Raw genomic sequence first — 17,380 nt, 5'->3', positions numbered from 1 at the left:
TTGTTTGTTTGTTTTACATTTTGAGTCACACCCAGTGATGCACAGGGGTTTTTCCTGGCTCTGCACTCAGAAATTATTCCTGGCAGTCTAGGGGACCATATGGGATTCTGGAAATCGAACCTGGGTTGGCCGCGTGCAAGGCAGAAGCCCTACCCGCTGTACTATAGCTCAACCCGTTTTTGTTTTTTTTTCTTAGCGGGAGGAATCTAGTAAGAGTTGGGTTTTTTTTTTTTTTTTTTTTTTTTTTTTTTGGCTCTTTGGGTCATACCCGGTGATGCTCAGGGGTTACTCCTGGCTCATGCACTCAGGAGTTACTTCTGGCGGTGCTCAGGGGACCATATGGGATGCTGGGAATCAAACCCGGGTCGGCTGCATGCAAGGCAAACGCCTTACTCGCTGTGCTATCTCTCCAGTCTCTATCTTTAGCTTCTTATGAAGAACATTCCCTGTAAAATCACCAGTTGTTATTTGCATGTCTAGGAGAACTTTAAAGATTTTAAAGAAAAATAGCCTACATTTTTTTTTATCCTGATGTGAAAACATGAAGGGATACTTAGAAAATACTGCAGAATACTGTTGAGAATACTTGTAGAAACAGAGTTATGTCTGATACTTGATCCTTGGTCTGAGTTTATTACTTTAGTCAAAGGTACAGGAAAGGTATTCATACTTTTTCTTGTAATAAAAGAACTGTGCAGTTCAATGCTTGCTGTATAGAGGAGATGCTTTTTAAATAAAAATAGTAGATTTGAGGCAGTAAACAACAAATGAACATAGAACTCATGAGTGCTGTCTGGTCTTTTTCTTTACATGACCTTATTTACTGATCATAAAGGAAATAACTAGCCACAGGAATCTGCAGATGTGTTTTATTCTTTGTTTATTTTGTAGGGCTTTTTTTGCTTGCCTTTTTTTTTTTCTTTTTGGGTCACACCCAGCAATACATAGGTGTTACTCCTGGCTCTGCACTCAGGAATCACTCTTGGCGGTGCTCGGGGGACCATGTGGGATGCTGGGAATCAAACCTGGGTCTGCCGTGTGCAAGGCAAACACCCTACCCCCTGTGCTATCGCTCTAGCCCCTATTTTGTGTTTCTGTGTTGCCAGTGATCAAACCCAGAGTCTCATACATGCAAAGCATGCATTCTACTGGACCACTTTCCCTGATCTATTTGCTGGTTGGTTTTAACAAAATGATGGATTGTACTATCAACTCTGATATATTATTATACTAGTAACTCTATTTAAATATCTGATTGAATTTGAGAAAATTACTTAATTTCTAATTTTTATTCCTTAACTGGAACATAAGTAAAAATCATCCCTATAATGGCTTTGTAAGTATAATATTCCTGGTTCGGTGCCCAGCAAATTATTGACACTTAGTACATGTTAAAAATATTTTTGTTGGGCCGGAGCAATAGTACAGTGGGTAGGATGTTTGCCTTGCACACAGCCAACCCAGGTTCAATCCCTGGCACCCCATATGGTCCCCCGAGCACTGCCAGGAGTGATTCCTGAGTGCAGAGCCAGGAACAATCCCTGAGCATTGCTGGGTGTGACCCAAAAAATATATATATTATTTTTTTTTATTTTTTTTTATTAGTGAAACACCATGAGGTACAGTTGTAGATTTACAATTTTTTGTGCTTGGGTTTGATTATACAATGATCAGATACCCATCCTTACACCAGTGCCCATTTTCTACCACCATAGATAATATCCCCCCTACCCCCATCCCCCCATCCTCTCTGCCTCTGTGGCAGGGCAATCCCCTGTGTTCTCTCTCTCCTTTTGGGTGTTGTGGTCTGCAAAAGAGGCATTGAGTGGCAAACATGTTCAGTCTATAGTCTACTTTCGACATGCATCTCCCCTCCTGGGAGGATCCTCCAAACACCCTTTATTTGGTGTTCTCTTCTCTATCTGAGCTGCCCTTTCCTCTAGAATGCCCGACTGGCCACTAAGCTATGGGAGTAGTCCTCCTGGTGCTGATCTCAGCAATATATATATTTTTGTTGTCTTCCATTCATAACTCAGACATGATTCTGAGATTGCTATTTAGTAATTGTATGTGTAGATATGTATGTTTGGGCTACACACTGTTCTCAGGGATTATTCCCATGCTTCATGTTCTTGAAATCATAGGTGGTGATAGGATCAATGAATACAAGCCAAAGGACCATAACCCTCATAATGTCTCTCTGGCATTGATTTGATAATATTTTTTGGAAGTAATAAAATTTATTATTTTTTAAATATTTACCATTAAACTGACACTAAATTTTAACATTTAAACTGAAACTATATTGTAACACATCACCTACATTAATAAAAAGTATAGGTGATATCTTACAAAAAATAGTGTTAGTTTATGTAGGATAACATTGGTTTGTCCTTTCTGCCTTGCCACGGGGAACTTAGGTTTATTGGGTTATACCCACCACAGTGCTCCAGAGGCACTCCCATTCCTCTGTTTATTACTAAAGTAATAAACTCAGACTAAAGATCAAGCATCAAGACATAGCTCTGTTTCTACAAGTATTCTGTGCTCTGCTTTCCCAACCAGCAAATCACTGTTATTTCCTAATCAGACTCTGTTAACCTGTAAATATTGCTTTTCTCTTCTCCTTATGTCCTTTGCATACTTCAGAGCAATGTCCTTTTTGTTTAGACACAGGAAGACAGTTAATGCTATGCCTTTGAATTTGGGAAGTTAATTGACTCTGAATAATATTCACTCCTGGGCATCTGTTCTCTTGACTTAAACCTCAGTTGCCCTTAGTTCCTAGCACCCCAAAGGCAGGGCTGTGAGCTACCCTGGCATCAAAATGGGCCAGGCCAGAGTTATGCTCTTAACGTAACATAATACTTAAGTTAAGAGCGTGGTCATGGACAAATACTGTTATGATCCAAAAAGTAACAACTAGATTTAGGACCCTGCTAGGGTTAGGAAAGGTTAATCTGGCCTGAGCACTGTAGTCTGAGATCTATAGTGAGATGTCCCCAGGAGAGGCATCCTCTAAGCTTAATGTATCTTACTATGTCCATACAAAGTGACTAATATTATTAAGGAGTAGAATAAAGATGAATGTTGAAATGGCTGTTGGACTAAGGAAAGGAGAAACACATGCTAGGTGATGTTTCACCCTTCAGGGGATCTCCTGGCTGCAGGAGATCAAGAAGGGCTTTTATATGTTGATTGTGTTGGTGCTGGGTGTGGTTGCTACCGCCAAAGTTTGGAGGATGTGAGAGACTAGAGAGAACAGGACATTTAGCAAGGAGGACAGGAGCAGAAGAATGTAGGGGGAGTAAAGGTAAAAGGTAAAGGCCCTCCCGTTGAGTGTCGATTTGCTCGAGTGGGCCCAGTAACGTCTCCATTGGAGACTTTGTTGTTACTGTGTTTGGCATATCGAATACTCTCGGTAGCTTGCCGGGCTCTCCGAGAGGGGCGGAGAAATCGAACTCGGGTCGGCCATGTTGGCCACTTGTAAGGCAAACGCCCTACCGCTGTGCTATCGTGTAAAAACTGACTTTTCAGTTAAGAAAAAAGTAATGCTAATAACTATTTCTAAAGAGTAAATGTGGATATCAATATCAGTCAAAATTAACAGTTTCACACACATTCACACACCTTAGACACACACACCCTTAGTTAGCATCACACTCATGTGAGGGTAGTAATAGGATATAAAGTTCTAATTGTGACAAATGTCTGGGCAGGCTATAATAGTTTCAGTGTTCTATTTCTTTCTCATGTTCTATCTGAAGGAGAAAAGAGAGGAACAATTAGATATGTTCTAATAATGTCCTTCAAGTCTTTCTCATACTCGCTAGAGTTATGTTCAAGAAAGACTGGGGATTTCAGTCGCAAAACCCGCATACCCCAATTTTCAGCAGATTGTATCTTGGTGAGTTCCCTCCTGAGATGGTGGAGTGGAGGCGATTTTGGATTGTGGAAGCAAGCGACTGCTGGGGGCTCTGCTTGGGCGGGCACCATGATGATCTCCCGCTCCTGCCCGCTCCTACACACACACACATACTCCAAGTTACCCCTGTCTGTTCAGCCTTGTGCTGGTCCAGGATTAACTGGCTTTTGATCTCTTTCAAGACTCATGGAGCTCTGCAGCAAGGCCGGTAAAAGAGCTTACATGGTGGCACTGGAGTTGGTTCGTGGGGGTGACTGCCAGTGCTTCCAGGAATATAGTGAAGTGGGGGGAGGTAGCCTGTCTCAACTGCAGATGACTCACCCCACAGGTATAGGTTGACATGCTGGCAGCACCATACCCCCTAATAAGTATTTTTCATTTTACCCTCTTATGTTACTATGACCTGGGGTTGAAGGTTCCAAACATTTGTTTGTGGTGTGCTAGAGATCACACACTTTTTTTAGTGGTCACGGGATTACAGATGGCAGTACCACCTGGATTGCCCTAGGTATCTGACTAGACCCAGAGATCAAATATCAAATTTGTGTTCTCATGCCTTAAAGGCAGTTGCTCTACCACTTCTTAATAGCTTTCCCCATCTTCAAGTATTTTTATGTGTGTGTAAATACAAGCTGTATTTCAGTACTATAACATAATCTCAATAATCTTTAAGTTTTCTGTGTTTTTTTTTTCACAAATGTGCTGAAGTTGATACTAGACTAAGATTAAAGCTATATTAAAAATCAAAGCTGAAACAGATATGTGTAAATATCCATATGCAAAGGAAGCAATATAGCCTTATACGGTACACAGATTGATCTTAGGCTAAATATCAATTGATATTGTTAAATTCTTAGAAGAGAACATAAGGGACCAGACCAGGTCCTTACGGCGGATACAGCAATTATCCTTGCACAGAGCAAACCCTAATTCAATCCCTGACACCACATATGATCCCCTGCTAGGAGTGACCCCTGAGCCAAGAGTAAGCCGTGAGCATTGCCACACGTGACCCAAAACAAAAACAGAAAGGAAGAAATAACATAGCGTTATTCTCTGGACCTTGAATTCAGTGAGAGCATTTTAGATTCTAACACCAAAAGCTACTTTGGGTACCACAGCATATGGCAGTGGAGGCCCCAGCATCACAGGACCCAAGCCGTGCTGCATTCTTGGGACCCTAGTATTGACCATATGCGGCCTGTAATGATTTTGGGCCCCTAAAACCTGATTGGTGGACTCAAAAGATTCTTTTTTTAAGAAGAAAAAACTGTAAATTATGCCATCAAGAAAGTAAAAATCAAGTCATTGTGTGAGAAATTCTTTGCACATCTTATGTTTGTATTCTGAATACTGTAGCACTGTAGAACTGTCCTCCCCATTGTTTATCGATTTGCTCAAGCGGGCCCAGTAACATCTCCATTGTGAGACTTGTTACTGTGTTTGGCATATCGCATATATCCCAATACTTAGACAGTCCTTTTCTTAAATAGACAAAGACTCTTTTTGTTTGTTTGTTTGCTTGTTCTTTTTTTTTCAGGGGAGTGAAGAGGAGCTCACTAGCAATGCTGGGGTCTACCAGGGCTGTACCCTGGAGTGCTCAAGAGGCCATGTGGTTTGATCCTAGATTATCAAACCCAGGATCTTCTGCATACCAAGCATGCACTTCAACCCATTGAAGCATCTCCTGAGCCCTAACGAACAAAGACTCTAGATATTTTTTTTTCATTTAAGAAAATGTAAGCCATTAGTCAAAATAAAATACTACTTCACATTCACATACAATGGCTGTTACCCAGAACAGATCATTGTAGCTGTTGGCAAGACTGTGAAGACGTTGGAACCAACATCAGTTCCTAGCAAGAAAATTAAACGATGCAGCTACTTTAGAAAAAAGACATTTTTTTTTTTTATCTTTTTGAGGGCCCCACCTGACAGTGTTCAGAGCTTACTCCTGGTTCTGTGCTCAGGGGTTACTCCTGGCAGTACTCAGGCAACCATATACCCAGGAGATTTGAAGTAGGATCAGCTTCATGTAAGAAAAAAAACTATAAGTACTTTTTTTAAAAACAAGAACTTTGTTTTCTTGGGCTGGAGCGATAGCACAGTGGGTAGGATGTTCACCTTGCACACGGCTGAACCAGGTTTGATTTCCAGCATCCCATAAGGTCCCCTGAGCACTGCCAGGAGTAATTCCTGAGTGCATGAGCCAGGAGTAACCCCTGTACAACGCCGGGTGTAACCCAAAAAAAAACAAAAACAAAAGCAAAAAACTTTGTATTCTAAATACCATGTATTCATATAGAAGTAATTTAACACAAAAAAAATATTCAACACAACTTGGTGCTGATTATATATATTTTGAGTGAGTAAGTGTATAAGTTAAAATGTAGTTGTGTTTTTCAACGTATTTCTCTCATTGTCCTTATTTATTTGGATGACTGGAGTCTTGTTTTGGGCAGAAATCCCTGATTATTGTTGGAGCCACCAGAACTACACTGCAGTGCTCTGGAGGCCATTCAGTGCCCGGGATTGAACCCAGGACCCTGTGTGTCCAGGCATATGCTTCAGCTCTTTGAGCTCTCTCCCTTACCTGCCCAACAGTTGTGTTTTGAAATAATCTTCAAATATAGCACTTGTTAAAGAGGATAGGCATTGGTGTTTAACCTTGAACAAATAATTTCTTGGAGCACTAGTTTAAAAAGCTATAAATTGAAGCTTACACTGTTTGTTTTTTTCTGTTGAGTGCTCATAGGTTTTGAGAGGTTTTCCTAAGAAAAATCAGCATCTGTGTGTTTAATTTCTGTTCTTGTTTCAAATTATTTATCTACATTTGTGCTTTGTCAGATTGTTAGTCTTCTGAAAACAGAAATGGTATCCAGCTTTGTGTAATGCCTAGCAGCATATCTGAAGAAAGAGGTTCTGTTAATTTAAAAAGCTGAAATTTTAGTGATATTATTATGGTACTTTAAATTATTGGGTGATTGGAGGTCATTAAAATCTTAACTGAAAAATTTGCAACCTTTCTTGATGTTTGCATTTTGTCTACTTAAAATTGTGCTAGTAATATTGACTCCATTTGGGTATTAGTGTAGCACGGTAGCACTGTCCTCCCGTTGTTCATCAATTTATTTGAGTGAACACCAGTAATGTCTCCATTGTGAGACTGTTGTTACTGTTTTTGGCATATCGAATACATCACAGGAAGCTTGCCAGGCTCTGCCGTGCGGGCTGGATACTCTCAGTAGGTAGCTTGCCAGGCTCTCCAAGAGGGATGGAGAAATCGAACCTGGGCCAGCCATATGCAAGGCAAATGCACTACCCGCTGTGCTATCATGTAACTATAAATAGTTACTTCCAATTCTGTATATTTGTCTATAATTTGCTTTTAAAATTTACTGCTATATTTTACTTTCTTGTTTGCTTTTAATAAGTAGTTTTTGGTTGATGTTTGGTTTTTGTTCTTGATGAGCAGTACTACTGTAATTGCATCCAGTCCTATGTACCAAGTTATTTTGTGACTGCTAAGTGTCAATACGTTTTTATGTAGCAGTTAAGTGATGATAAGGGATGAGTTTAATTTTGAGTGTTTTTTGTTTGTTTTTTAGTTTTATAGCTACATGGTCTTAATATGCTAGCTTTTTTTCTTATTTGCAGAGATCCTGCATATTTTGATGAAAATTGGCTTAACAGAATCAAAACTGAAGTAGGCGATAATTGGAGGCTAAAGGTATTTTCTTATTTTTCCATTTGTTAGTATTCATTTATTTAGTTGTATAACATTTGTTGGGTTTTGATCTGATATGTCCAGGGAGCTTAAAAGCTTAAATACCCTTTAGTGAAATAATCTATCATTGTATATTGGTGGTAACTTATTGCTGCTCACTAAGAAACTGTTACAATTACTAAAGCCTAGTGAAGAAGCAGTGAAAATCGGAAAACTGCAGCCAGAGTGTCTATATCCATATCACAACTTTACCGTTTTCTCTCCTTGGGAGAATCTGAACCTTTTATGTCTGTTTTCCCATTTGTAAAATAAAGTTTAAAATGGACTCTATGCCATAAATACAGTAGTTAACATGTAATATATTGAAAATAATTTCTGACATATCAGTCACTAATGTCATTAATAATGAACAAATATTAACTGTGTGAAAACATGCTGAGTAAAAATTCATTTTATTTCCTTCTTAGTAGCCTTGAGTACCAATATTTCTCAAACTTCTTTGACCAAATGTAAGGAATAAGTGCATTATAAATTGCTGTCCACCTAAATGTTTACATAGACTTTTGTGTTTGTATAATTATGTGTAGAGGCATCAAATTTGTAGGTTTATTTAGCAACAACTGTAGTGAAGACTCAGAAGTATTCCATCTTGGTAAGTCTTCTTGATGCTGCTTTCATACCTCTGTCCATATCACATCCATCATCCCTCTCCCTCATTCATGTAAACCACTTGGGTTCTCTAGCTCTATAATTTTGCTACGTTAAATTACCCAGTTATGGTCATGACTGGAAGTGTAGAAAATTCTGGAACTGGGGCCAAAAAGAATACATTGTGTAAGAAGTTTGCCTTGAACACAGCCAACCTGGGTTCAATCCTTGGCACGCCAAGTGGTTCTCCAAGCCCCACCAGGAATTATCCCTGAGCTCAGAATTAGGAGTAGACTCTGAGTCATAAGGTGTGGTCCTAAAACAATAATAGCACCCAAAAAATTGTGGAATTTAAAAAAAGTGAAAATTTTTGTGTTAAATGCCAATCAAATCCAGGACATCACACATTCAGCACATACTCTACCACTGAGCCATGTCCCTGGCCCTACAATCACTTCTTTTAATGGTATTGTCAAAGGAATGTAACTGTGTGAACTTGGAAAATTTCTTGACTTAAATATTTCCTATTGTGTATTATTAATGAGAAATATTTATTTGTTGCTTAGATATTGGACTACCAAAATCTAATTCCTTCCTTTTAAAGTCAAATAGACTTAGATGCTGTTTTTGAAATGTTTCACCTATAGTGTTTATTTAATGAAAAATACTTACTGATTGCTTAGCTATTGGGTGTGCCAAAATCAAATCCCTTCTTCTTAACCCACACAGACTAGATACTAATTTTTGTTTGGTTTTGGTACTCTTTGGCCACCCCCAGGGGTGCGCAGGGTGTGTTCCTTGTTCCTGGGGCAGTCCCAGTGCCCATACAGTGTCAGAGCTCAGACCCAGTGCCCCATTATGCAGGGCATGTGCCCCAGCCCTTGAGTCAGTTACTGGGTTAATATACACTTTTTAATAATACTGCTATTAGAAGAGGCAGTTAAAATGATAACTTTATAAATGCTTACAACAGTGCCACTAACCATTTTGTTTGCTTCTGGGCTTAACTAAAGAGTAAGTTGTATATCCCACCCTATCCCCCCAATGTACACAATACACCTATACATATATACAGTGTGTACTGTGTCAGGAGTATGACTAAAATGGAACTAAAAGATAGAACTAGAGAAAGTCATTCATATTCTTCATATTCAGAACTGAAAATGTCAGTTCTGATTTGAATTTTTACTTCTGTATATTAGTTACCCTTTATATTTATTGATGTTTTAGTTGCTGCTAATTAATGGTGATGATAAGTTACAGCCTTTTTCAAAAGGAAATAAATGGTTTTCTTAAACAGGATATAAAATATAATTTTAAATGAACCCATTCTTAAATGCAATTTCAAATATCAAAATATGGGAAATGAATAAAGTATCTATTTCTCCAGATTCTCTAGAAATTTAAATAATTTTAATGTATTAAATATAGTTATATTTTGTTTGTGTTTGTTTTGGAACCAGCCCTGGGGTTGCTCAGGGATTTTTCCCGGCTCTACACTCAGGAATCACTCCTGAGGGTCTCAGGGATCAAATGGGATGCCGGGGATCAAAGCCTAGCCAGCTACATGCAAGGCAGATGCCCTCCCTCATCTGTTTGCCCTACCTGCTAATTATCTCTAGACCCTGTGTGAAATATTTTTTTAAATTAGGTTTTTATTTTCTCTCTTATTAATGTTTTGTTTGCCACTGGATTGTACTCCCACAGTTTAACTTATTTTGTCTAGTAATCTCAGTTTCTAACATCATTAATTCTAGATTAACATCTTAAATTGTTAACCTTGTCTAGGGATGCCAGTGATCAATCATATTATAAGCACATCTTACTTAATTCAAATTCAACCTTAGAGTTATGTGTAAAATTAAGACAAAAATAGGGGCTGAAGCGATTATACAGTGGGTAGGACATTTGCCTTACCTACTGCCGACCCGGTTTTGATTCCCAGCATCCCATATGGTCCCCCGAGCACCATTAGGAGTAATTCCTGAGTGCAGAGCCAGGAGTCAGCCCTGTGCATCGCCGGGTGTGACCCAAAAAGAAAAAAAGAATAAGTAAATAAAAAAAAATAATAAATACTGTGGGTAATTCTGGCCTCATTTCCCTCCTATGATATATGTAGACCAGTGAGCTGTGCTCGAATGAGTGTTGTACCTTGAAAACTTTCCACAGCACCTAGTGCCCTGCTGTTTTGAAATAGTCAACAGTATTCCTGAATTTCAAGAAATAATTGTTTCGGGGGGTTTCTGTTTTTTACCTGTGATTCTTAAAATTTTCTTGGATACTCAAGTACAGAAATTTTTTCTGACAGGCAGATACTTCAAGACTTTTCTTCAGAGGTTACTTTATTTTTCCAGTTTTTGAGCCACACCCAGCAGTGCTCAGGGCTTATTCCTGGCTCTTCACTCTGGGATCACTCCTTGCATTGCTCACCTAGACAGCATCCTGCCCACTGGTCAGCCCAACATAGATTATGTTTAAAAGATTTCCAAGGTTAATTTTGAGAGTAATTTGTGCTTGTTTGCTTATGTCTTTGTAAGATACAGTTCCTCTTTTCTAGGAAATATAACACTGAGTTTAAGTCTTCGTTGAGGACTTCGTGTTTTTCTCTACCTGCAAAAAAAAAAACTGAATAATTTAACTCTATAGTTTAGTCGTATTACTTTCCAGTTTTCAATCCATGGAGTTGTAAATTCACAAAATGGAATAATTGGATACTTCTGTGTTTTCTTTATGAATCTCTTAGATTAGACATATTAAGTCATTGTTAGTCTGTTTATTTTATTTTCCTTTTGGGGTCACACCTGGCGATGCACAGGGGTTACTCCTGGCTCTGCACTCAAGAGTTACTCCTGGCAGTGCTCAGGGGACCATAGGGGGTGCTGGGAATCGAACCCGGGTCGGCCGCGTGCAAGGCAAACGCCCTGCCCTGCTTTTTCCAGCCCTGGTCTGTTTATTTTTTAATAACAGTGGTAATTCTGATCCAGTTGAAGGGCTGAGTGATACAGCTCTGTGGTAGAGCATATGTATCAGGTCCTGGGTTCAACCGGGCTGGAGCGATAGCACAGCGGGTAGGGCGTTCGCCTTACAAGAGGCCAACATGGCCGACCCGAGTTCGATTCCTCTGCCCCTCTCGGAGAGCCCGGCAAGCTACCGAGAGTATTCGATATGCCAGACACAGTAACAACAAAGTCTCCAATGGAGACGTTACTGGGCCCGCTCGAGCAAATCCTTTAATAAATTTTATATTTATTTAACGATTAACTGAAATGATTAATTAGTCCAGAAAGTTTTTATCTTATCCCTTATTTTTTTCTGTGCATGCATTTTTACCCAGTTGGTTTTTTTCTCTTTAAACAGATAAGCAATTTAAAGAAAATTTTAAAAGGGATCCTGGATTATAATCATGAGGTAAGAACTTTTTTTCCGTATTCTGCTAGGAACTATTATAGGTTCCAAGTAAAGAGAAAGTTGCATCAGTGGAGTTCATGCCCAATTCAGTCAGCTAATCAGTGACTGAATAAAGAGCAGTACTCCTACATTAAAAAAAGAGAAAGTTATGAGGGGCCAGAATAATAGTACAGTGGGTATGTACTTCTCTTGCACACAGCTGGCCCGGGTTCAATTCTTGGGAGTAAGTACTGAGTACCACCAAGTGTGGCCTAAAAAGAAACCAAAAAAGAAAAGAATCGGTAATGAGGTTATCTTTCATTTTTTTAGTTTCTAGGATGTTAGTTTAAGCAGACATCTATTATGCAATTGTGAGATAATGTTTTTACTGAGTTATGAAAAGTTTATCAGACTTTACTTTCTGCCCATAATTAACTCTCTGTTCCCTCTTTCTTCCCTCTGAATATAGTTTAAATAGTTCTGCATTCTTATAGTGTCCTTGACTATACCAGTTTCTTCCCTTTTTTATTGTTTTGAGGCCACACACAACTATGCTCAGGGCTTACTCCTGGCTCTAAGCCCAGGGATCACTTGTAACATGCTCAGGGGACCTGGACTGCCTGGGATCCAACCAGAATTGGTCATGTGCAAGGCAGGCACCCTAACCCCTGTACTGTCTCTCTGGCCCCAAGAGCTACCTAGTTTTATTGCTTGGCAAATCTGCATCTTGAGGCTAAATCATTTTATCCTCAGAGACATGTTCAGCAGGCAGCAGATACCATATGGACACAGCATAACCTCAAAACCTATGTTTTCTCATTACTGTTTTGCCCTACAAGCTTGTTTGCATTTATACCTAAATTGTCTAAATGGTACCTCAGTTGCACACTTGCCTCTCTATAGTCCATTCTAAAGCCATGCCAAAGCCAGAATTATAATAGCTATGAGTATGCCACTTTTTCTGCAGTCTTCATGGTTTTTGTTATATTGAGAATCAAATTTATACTTCTTACCTTCAGCTACCAGGAATTTCTTGACCTCCCTAATTATAGTATGCTGTTCTCCTTCACTGAAAACACTGTAACGCTTTCATTCTACTTGTACATTTAGGATTGCTTTTTCAAACCATTGGGTTTTCTGACAGAAAACAACCCATTTGTCTACATGTTATGTTATTGGAACTAATAGATTTCCCTATAAAATAATCTTCTATTCTCCTTCCTGATAATAGGAGTCTTGCTCTCAGTTTTTTGGAGTTAATTGAAGTGAAAGTAGTTAGGGATAATCTTAGTGTTCAAGGAAGGGGCCTCTCTTTGAGCTCTTTGTTCTCCCTGTTGTGCCTCTGATTCAGAACTCCTCTGGCTCTACTTCTTCCAAGGAGTTTACATCAGTTTTTTCTAGAGGGATCAGAAATACAGTTTCTTCATTCAGTGTACATACCACGTTGAAGATTAGAGCAGAAATTGCTGTGACTTAAGATAGTTATGATGAGATATGTGGGGTAAATACTGGGAATTGGAGGGAGGTTGCTGTGACACCTCTGCGAAGGAGTGTGATGTTTCAGCTCTGTGAGAGCAAGTGCCCTGACAGCTGTCTTAACGGGGTTTCCAGTGCCGTTACACTGGTCTCTATTCAATATTGTATTTGGTCATATAAATATACTTTCACCTCAGGTCTTTTTGTTTTCATTCAGATTTTAGGTCAACAGATTAATGATTTTACTCTTCCTGATGTGAACCTTATTGGAGAGCATTCTGATGCTGCAGAACTAGGAAGGATGCTTCAGCTCATCTTAGGCTGTGCTGTGAACTGTGAACAAAAGCAAGGTAATTTATTTGAAGTTGGTGCATATATATGTATATATATGTATGTATGTATATATAAAATTAAAGAAGATAAAACATAGTATATAATCCATAGACATTATCAGTATAAATTGCCAAACATCATTTTAGGTCATCCTCAAAGAATGCCGTTATCTGTGATTTTGTTGGTAATTTTCCAAGTCAAAGAAATTTGAATATGATACTGTAAAACTTCAAAAATTTTAAATTCTGTTGTTCTTAACTACTCTGAATAAAGTGGGCTGGAGTGATAGCACAGTGGTAGGGCGTTTGCCTTACAAGCAGCCAACATGGCCGACCTGAGTTCGATTCCTCCGCCCCTCTCGGAGAGCCCGGCAAGCTACCAAGAGTATCTTGCCCACACGGCAGAGCCTGGCAAGCTACCTGTGACGTATTCGATATGCCAAACACAGTAACAAGTCTCATGATGGAGACGTTACTGGGCCCGCTCGAGCAAATCGATGAACAACGGGAGGACTGTGACCGTGAAAGTAATTAACTTATAGGATAATATCCAACTAAATAATATAATAATGATATTTGTTATCAGTTTAATTTTGGAACTTAAATTTGATTATTTTAAGTTGTAAGCACAACAGAATTTATTTCATGTTTAGATATTAAATCATGCATTAGAGCACTAGAGGCTAGGATTATGAAACAGGCAACAGGACCTGCCCTTGAAGAACTTGTGATTTAGTGAAAGGGAAGGCAAATAAATGTCACATATAACATTATCTGAGTAATTGTAATGTCCTGATAAGCACCGTGGGAGACAGTGTAGTCTTGATTCAGAGAAGTCATTTAAGCAAAGATATTTGGAGGATAATAGATGCAGTTTGAATAGTAAAAGCTAAATGTCAGAAAGAACTGTGCCAGCACCTGAAGCCATAGCACACAGATAGAGTGTTTGCCTTGCACACGGCTTACCCAGCTTGGATCCCCAGCATCACATATGGTCCCCTGAGCACCACCAGGAGTCATTCCTGAGCACCTCCGGGTCTGACACCCCCCCCCCCAAAAAAAAAAACTGTGCCACCTTTGAGGGATTAAAATAAAACCACAGCTGTATTTAGAGAATAGTGAGGAAGGGTTAAGCGGGGAGCTGATGCAGGGAAAAGTGTGTGAAGAGCTTTGTTGAATGTGGATTCACAATTTACTGTTAGTTAATGATCTTTGAAGATCTTGGGGTTATTTTATCCCAGAGCTCTTGTTCTTGTTCTCCTACCTGTCCCTGGTAATGCAAATTGTCGTCTGTACATTTTTGTTATTCTGGGGATAAGTTTAATAACAGTCAGTTTGTTTTCCTTGAAAATATAAGTCTTTACTGCCATCTGAATTGGGAATTTTTTTCTGACAATTCTTTCTTGCTTGCTCCATTCCTTTTAGGTTTTAGCAGTCCATGCTTCTATTGTAATTTTGGTTTGTTTTACCCAGTTTAACTCAAGAAATAGTGTTTTTTGCATTTGTGATATTTGTGAATTACTAAAATAACAAGTTTGTTAAAGATTATAAAATATGTGAATAAGATTAGAGACATTAAATCTCTTGGTGCTTTAATAGGAAGATGAAAAATTACTGTAACTTACTGATTTCTGCTAATGACTTCAAGAATAGGAGTAAAGGTGTCATATTCTCATAGAAAAGAACACAGTCATTTATTAGAATATTCCTATAGACCAAATATTATTTATAACACCAAGGTTCCATTTTCCCCTGAAATTTTATGTAAAGGATAAAAACTTTCTACCAGAATATCTCACCTCACTTACATAGAAAGCATTTTCTGATCCCAGGCACACTTCTGGTAGTTTTGCAATCAACTGAGGGAAGTTGTGAGTGGTTGGGCATTCTGTCCCTGCATGTTGATAACAGTATGTCCTCTCCTAACATCAGCTTAGGTTCTTTGGAATCGCAGCCTGTTCCCAAGATCCCGTGCTTATGAGAAATCAGAGAGCACATAACCATGTTGCTTTTACATTTGCACTTAGTAAATTATTTTAATATTAAATTGTGCTATAAAGTTAGGGTCTGTCCTAATAGCTTTGTTTTCAGGATAAACACTTGAAATAACACTTTATTAACCAGCATTTCCTCATAGAACATATATATGCTTTTATTGATCACAGATGCTTGTATTTTGAACTTTTATTTTTCGGAACTTGTACATTAATGTAGCTTTCATCATCATTTTATCATTTGGTGTTTTACGGTGTTCGCGGGGAAGGGCCTTGACGTGGCAACACCGCTTCTTAACTAACGCTTCCCCTCTCACACCTTACTAACTTTCTCACCTCCCTGTTCACCATTCTTCACTTTCAATAGCTCATTCAGGCTCATTCCTTCCCCATCATCAGTGCCACTGTTCTTCTCTTCCATATTCACAGTCTTTTATTTTGAGGATTGTTTAGTCATCCTAGTTGTATCAGTTTCTTCGAAGCTTTGCAATTCAGTGAATTTATTTCTAAGCTTTGGTTTTGCTATCTTTGAATAGAATATCTTAAAATACACCTTGCTTACTCATATACTCAGGCTATTTCTCATTAACGTAACAAACATTGAGCTCAGGCTAGAGGAATTCTTTTTTAAATAAAATAGTTATATTCCTACTGTGGGCTTAGTACCATGTTTATGATTTAAGTATAGAATATATATTTTTATGTATCACTGCATATTTGATCTGGTACAGATAATCTTAGGACTATACATCATTTAAAAAGTGGCTTTATTAACTAAAAGCTTTGTCATTAACCACCAGGATGGTACTGGTGAGCAATGCTGTCATTCTTTTTTGAAAAAGGCAGAACAGTTTACTGTCAAGCAAAGGGTTGTAGTTTGACATTCTAAATATAAGATACTCTTGCCAAAACAATAACACCCCTCAACATATTACTTAGAGTGCTAAAGACAATTTCTTAGTCTTTTGTTTTGTTGTTGGTGAGTATATGAAAGGCTGGAAAGAGGCAGATTTAAGCTAAATTTTCTTTTCTGATAAACTTTTTTTTTTAACCATATTTGTTGACATTCAGGTGGCTTTTTTTTTAAATGCCTAGTACCACTTTTTTAAAAATCCAGTGTTGCATTTTAAGATAATAAACGCTTTTTTAGAACTTTTCAAAAGACTGTGGAGCGATAGCACAGCAGTAGGGCATTTGCCTTGTGCATAGCCAGCCCGGCTGAGCCAGGTTCAATTCCTCTGCCCCTCTCAGAGAGCCCGGCAAGCTACTGAGAGTATCGATATGCCAAACACAGTAATAAAAAGTCTCAAAATGGGCCCGCTCGAGCAAAATTGATGAACAACGGGAGGATAGTGTTTGTTGTTTTATTCAAAAGACAAAGAATTTTTATTTCCAGTTTTGCCACACCTAACATGAGATCTTTCTTCTTTATTGCCAATGGGTGGGGATAAGAATGATGTCTTTGATGTCTTAGATTATTAGAATATAGGTCATCATTTTAAATCTCTGTTTATACAGTATTAGCTGTACTGTTGATTTCTATCTTATTTCCATCATAGTTTTTTGTCTGAAGCAGCTTGCAGGTTCACTAAGTTTTTTGTTTCTGTAATAGAAAATATTATGGTAGGAATTAGATATAATTTAGTGCTTTGGTGTTATGTAAGAATAAAATGCCAACTTCAGTGTTTCTTAACATGTAGCAAACATAGTAATATGAAGTCTTCTTCATTTAATATTTTACCAATTAATTGTTTTGCATTTCTGTAGTCTTGCATTCTTTTGTCTGTAGTCTCAACTATTTTATGCAAAATGGTAATGGAGGAAATTTCCGTAAGGAAAGATGAAAACTGTGATGTGATTTTTCAGCCTTTACTTAGAGTGTTTGTATATA

The 17,380-nt window shown here is 38.4% G+C and overlaps 1 protein-coding gene across 2 annotated transcripts in view; it reads left to right on the top strand.

Annotated features, from left to right (window-relative positions):
• Positions 1-17,380, top strand: part of HOOK3 (hook microtubule tethering protein 3) — a 93,055-nt gene that overhangs the window by 14,041 nt on the left and 61,634 nt on the right. For both annotated transcript variants that reach the window (XM_056116869.1, XM_056116868.1), the window contains exons 3-5: positions 7,583-7,655; positions 11,658-11,708; positions 13,381-13,513. In XM_056116869.1, the coding sequence (XP_055972844.1) occupies positions 7,583-7,655; positions 11,658-11,708; positions 13,381-13,513 (257 nt within the window). The remainder of the gene's footprint in view (positions 1-7,582; positions 7,656-11,657; positions 11,709-13,380; positions 13,514-17,380) is intronic.

Source organism: Sorex fumeus, unplaced genomic scaffold (assembly GCF_029834395.1).
Source record: "Sorex fumeus unplaced genomic scaffold, SorFum_2.1 ptg000033l, whole genome shotgun sequence".
NCBI lineage: Eukaryota > Metazoa > Chordata > Mammalia > Eulipotyphla > Soricidae > Sorex > Sorex fumeus.
The sequence above is the reverse complement of the archived record's forward strand: the minus strand, read 5'-3'. Positions and strand labels throughout refer to the sequence as shown.